At 36.2% G+C, this 4,322-nt stretch overlaps 1 protein-coding gene across 3 annotated transcripts; it reads right to left on the bottom strand.

Annotated features, from left to right (window-relative positions):
• Positions 1–209: 209 nt before the first annotated feature.
• LOC121969986 (short-chain dehydrogenase TIC 32 B, chloroplastic-like) lies at positions 210–3,997 on the bottom strand. Of its 3 annotated transcripts, XM_042520361.1 has the most exons (7): positions 3,383–3,997; positions 2,666–2,906; positions 2,503–2,582; positions 2,269–2,422; positions 2,100–2,178; positions 812–842; positions 347–488 (listed from the first exon to the last, which is right to left on the bottom strand). In XM_042520361.1, exons 1-7 carry the CDS (start codon positions 3,498–3,500, stop codon positions 481–483), a joined length of 711 nt encoding a protein of 236 aa, XP_042376295.1. In that variant the 5' UTR covers positions 3,501–3,997; the 3' UTR covers positions 347–480. The 3 variants fall into 3 exon arrangements, with proteins under 3 accessions (XP_042376294.1, XP_042376295.1, XP_042376296.1); XM_042520360.1 differs by lacking the exon at positions 812–842 and having other exon boundaries at positions 210–488; XM_042520362.1 differs by lacking the exon at positions 2,100–2,178.
• Between the last annotated feature and the right edge of the window lie 325 nt (positions 3,998–4,322).

The raw sequence follows: 4,322 nt of genomic DNA, 5'->3' as shown, positions 1-4,322 counted from the left end.
TTAAAAGAGTTGTGTATTTTTTGCAAAAACATCATTATTGCAACGCTTTAAAAGTGTTGTTGTTTTTGGCAAAGACAACACTTGTGCAACGCTTTAAAAGCGTTGTCTTTTTAAAATAAAAATAAAATAACTCTATTTACAAAATTATTTTTTTATATTTACAAAACTATTAATTTTCTTTTACCATGTCTAGATTCAAATTTGACATATAAAATAACATTAATTAGCTCGGCTAATGATTTTAAACTCATACCAAAACAATATAATTCAATTACAAAGTATTAGTATTTACAGGAGAATTCAACTATACACAAAGACTAAATAGTTCTGTTTCAAAGTAGATAGTGACATTCGAATTTAAAACAAAAAAAGCACAAAATAACTAGCTGACCTCGAAGACAACGATCTGCATGCTTACTTCTACTAGATATATTGATCAAAAAGGATTGTCGGCTTGAGACTGAGACAAAACACCTACCACTATGTATCTGCCACAGAAAATAATACCATCAATATTATGCAAAAGAAATTTTCACTCTTAAAGTTGAAAACAAAGGTCACAGTTCACACCATACAGTAATGAGAAAATTTGGATTGAGAAAGAAGAAAGAAATGGATCTTTGGCTGGTAAATTAGTGCACCTAGTGCCCACAAAGGTACTTCGCTAGCTTTTTGTCGTACTTAACAAATGGAATAACTTATCATAATGAACAAATCTAAAAAGATAACTAGACAATAAGGTTCATTGTTCGCATGCATAGGATCTTTATGCTTTTCAAGAATAAGAAAGTATTTGGCTAAACAAATATACCTGTTAAATGACCATTCTCAGTGATGATATCCTGATGAATATGCAAAAAAGAATTAAAATCATTTTTAATCATTTCCCGCGCATATAAATACAAATACTTCCTATATTAAGTTTTTGATCTAACAAGAAAAAAGGCAACCAAAGCCACACATGATTCTATACATAGAACCTAGAATTATATCTTGGATTGGTTTTATATTTTACTGGGATATATTTGATAATGATATCTTTAACAGGCATATTAATGCTATAAATCACATAGATATATTCTTCTCCCATTACTGAAATTCCTTCTCATTGTCAAATGTTTGACAAGATAATAAGTAGTTCTCGTCTATTGAAAAAACAACAGTAAGATACATCTACAGATTGTATTATTTGTCATTCATTGCATATCATTCTTTGTTTGGCAAATCATATAGCATAAAACACATTCCAATACATTCACCAGCTATGCTCACCAGCCATCCATCAATGCAAATTGTTCTAAACATATGGTAAAGTCTCAAGACTTGACTTTTGAGTTTGGCTTTGCTCATTAGTCAATATATGCATCTTCTCGCACTTTGTTTAAAGCTTTTGAATTCGGTAAAAATTTTCTAGTCGTTTCTGTCACATTTTCATAATACTAAGAGTACAATACCAATTTTCCGTCAAATAATGGTTGTTTTTCTTTTTCAAGAGGGCACTGCAAACTACTTCAAAGGCTTAATGTTGATACTCTCTACATTATTGTTGCTGCAAGCTTCTTTTTTCACACAGACCCTGTCAACAGTGAGTGAAAGGAAACTCTTGGCATACACTTCATGATTCCAATCTTTCTAGTTATATAACATGATTCAGTTTTTTGTACGAGTTGAAAATATTATAACAAAATATTTCAATACCAAAGGAGAATGTTCCAACTAAACCAAGAATAAGACTCTACCCTAGGTGCTAGTATAGAAGCCGATTCATGTATGGGAAAGGAAAAGAAAGTCTCATTGAGTCTAAAATTAAGATCACAGATATAGACATTGAACTTGTATTCTAAGGGTATCAGACTAAAAGTGGCACATAAATGAACAAAGATCGTTTTCGTTCTATCTTCCATCCAAATATTAAGATCCTTAAAGAACATATCTAAAAGATAGTAAAGAGGTGAAAAAAATAAGGAAAAAGTATGGATAGAATTATGATATTTCTCCTATAGCTTCCCTTCTTCTTGTTAACAATCAATATTTTTCATGAGGTATGCTCCATTTTTTTCTTTTTTTTGTTGCATCTGGAGTAAACAATGTCGACATACCTTCAAGCGTTGTGCGAGCTCATTGGAGTGCAAGATATTAGCCAACTTGGATTGCCCATAAGCCATCATATCGTTATATCTGAAGAACAGCACCATCAATTATTGTTATCAAGAATATCTTCTTCTTTCTTTTTTTTTTTGTTGCCAAATTGATGATAGAATAACTTACGCTTTCTTGTCATTGAGTTTGTCGAACTTGATTCCTTCACTGTAAGGCCCAACGTGAGCGACTGAGGATAGATTCACGATGCGGCTCTCAATTCCTGTCTTTTTCGCAGTGGTTTTCAGTTTCTCAAGTAGAAGATTTGTCAGCAGGAAGTGACCTGAGATTAGAAGGAACATGTTAAACTCATAATCCTGATGAAGATCTGAATGATAATGCTAAGTAAAAAAATAAAAATACCGAGATGATTCATCGCAAACTGCATCTCTACTCCATCCTTTGAGAGCTTGAATGGGCAGTACATCACACCAACGTTGTTTCTGAAAACGAATCGAAGATATAAACTTCAAGCTGAACCATGAGAGCACTCGACCATGAGAAGCTATGATGTTATTTTACTTACATCAAGATGTTGAGAGGGAGATTCATGGCGAGGAATTTCTCGGCGAAGGCTCGGACAGATTTGAGTGAGCTGAGCAGCCTGAGCTCAATCTGGATGATGTCAATTGTAGCAGATGGAATGCTGGTCAGGATGTTCTGCTTCACGGCATTAGTAGCTTCCAAGTTCCTTGCACCGATGATGACATGGGCTCCACTAAGGGCCAACACCCTTGCCGTCTCTGCTCCGATCCCACTGCTTCCACCTAGTAAGCAAGAACAGATCAAACAATGGTTTAATTTGCGAACAAAGATTATTTTTGTATGACATCAGTACTGAAGAATCAAATTTTTCAGGATAATGATTAACTATCTTGCTTTAGTTAGAAGACAAATTGTAGCTTGAGCATAAGAGAAAAAATAGGCGAGAATACACATTTCACTCTGGAACTATCAAGTTAATCTAGAAACGATTTAGGGAAGAGGTACTTTGTGGATAAAGATCCGATTTTTAGGGCCAATCAACTTTCTTTTTATTACTTCGAAGACAAATTTTACAATTAGGATGAGGAAAATGGGGGGAAATAAGTCAGAGAAGAAAAGAAATAGCTCTTTGAAGCGAATAGCACACATCTCAGACTATTAAGTACCAATTTTAAGCTAGAAACGACGGACTATACAGATTTAGAGCAGACTTAACTGTGAAAGTAGACAAAGTGGGAGGAAATGAAGAGAAAGGTACCCGTGATGATGATGGTGAGGTGAGAGGCGTCGATGCCCTCTGTGACCTGCTCGGCGGTGTTGCAGGATCCAAATCCGCTAGGTCCTTTGATGCCGGTGGCTTCCCTCCAGTACCCCATAGATTTTCTCTCAACAAAGCAGCAGAAGAGAGAGATGAGAGAGAGGATAAGCGAAATCCGATGAAGGAGGAGGAGGAACGAGGCGATGCTATTTGTAGTGGCCTTTGCCTGGCTTGCTCGGTAATGGAGTTCGTGAAGGGTCGATATCGGGTCCGTGCGATGCTTCCGTGCCAAGCATTCACGATAGTGCCAAAGTTGACCTGACGGGGTAAAGGAAGAACAACGCCTGGGTCAACACGACGACATTGTCTGGGTTTAAGAATGGAAATGGGACGATTAGGGCATTTGCTATTTGACGAAGAGGTGAAGGAATAAGGTGAGGAAAATTTTCCCATGGTCTTGACGGAGAGGAGTTCGGAGGGGAGGTTCTTAGAGAGGGGTTTGCCGGAGAGGGGTTTGCCGAAGAGAAGTTGGACGGAGAGGGCATGAGAGAAGTTGGATGGAGAAGGCGAGAGATGAGAAGAAGTTGTGAGAGGGGTTCGGGAGGTTTTCAGAAGATAGGTGTGGGTGCGAGTGAAACATAAGGGTTTTTCTACTCTTTACCTGATCCAACGATTTGTATCATTCTAGATTTAATTTTGACGAGAACTTGACAATAGACAACACTAAAAAAATGATAATAGATAACGTTTTTCAATAAGCGTTGTCGTTGACCCACAAAAATCACTAATAGACAACAATTTTTAAAAATGCGTTGTCTATTAGTAAGAAAATAAAGAAATAGACAACGTTTTTCACTAAAAGCGTTGTTAAAGAAAAAACGACAATGCTTTTTAAAAAAAGCGTTGTCTTTTAAGTGTTGTAAAAGCTCAATTTTCTTGT

This window comes from Zingiber officinale, chromosome 4A (assembly GCF_018446385.1).
Source record: "Zingiber officinale cultivar Zhangliang chromosome 4A, Zo_v1.1, whole genome shotgun sequence".
NCBI classification, from domain to species: Eukaryota; Viridiplantae; Streptophyta; class Magnoliopsida; order Zingiberales; family Zingiberaceae; genus Zingiber; species Zingiber officinale.
Note: the sequence above shows the minus strand (reverse complement) of the source record. Positions and strands in the feature narration are given on the sequence as shown.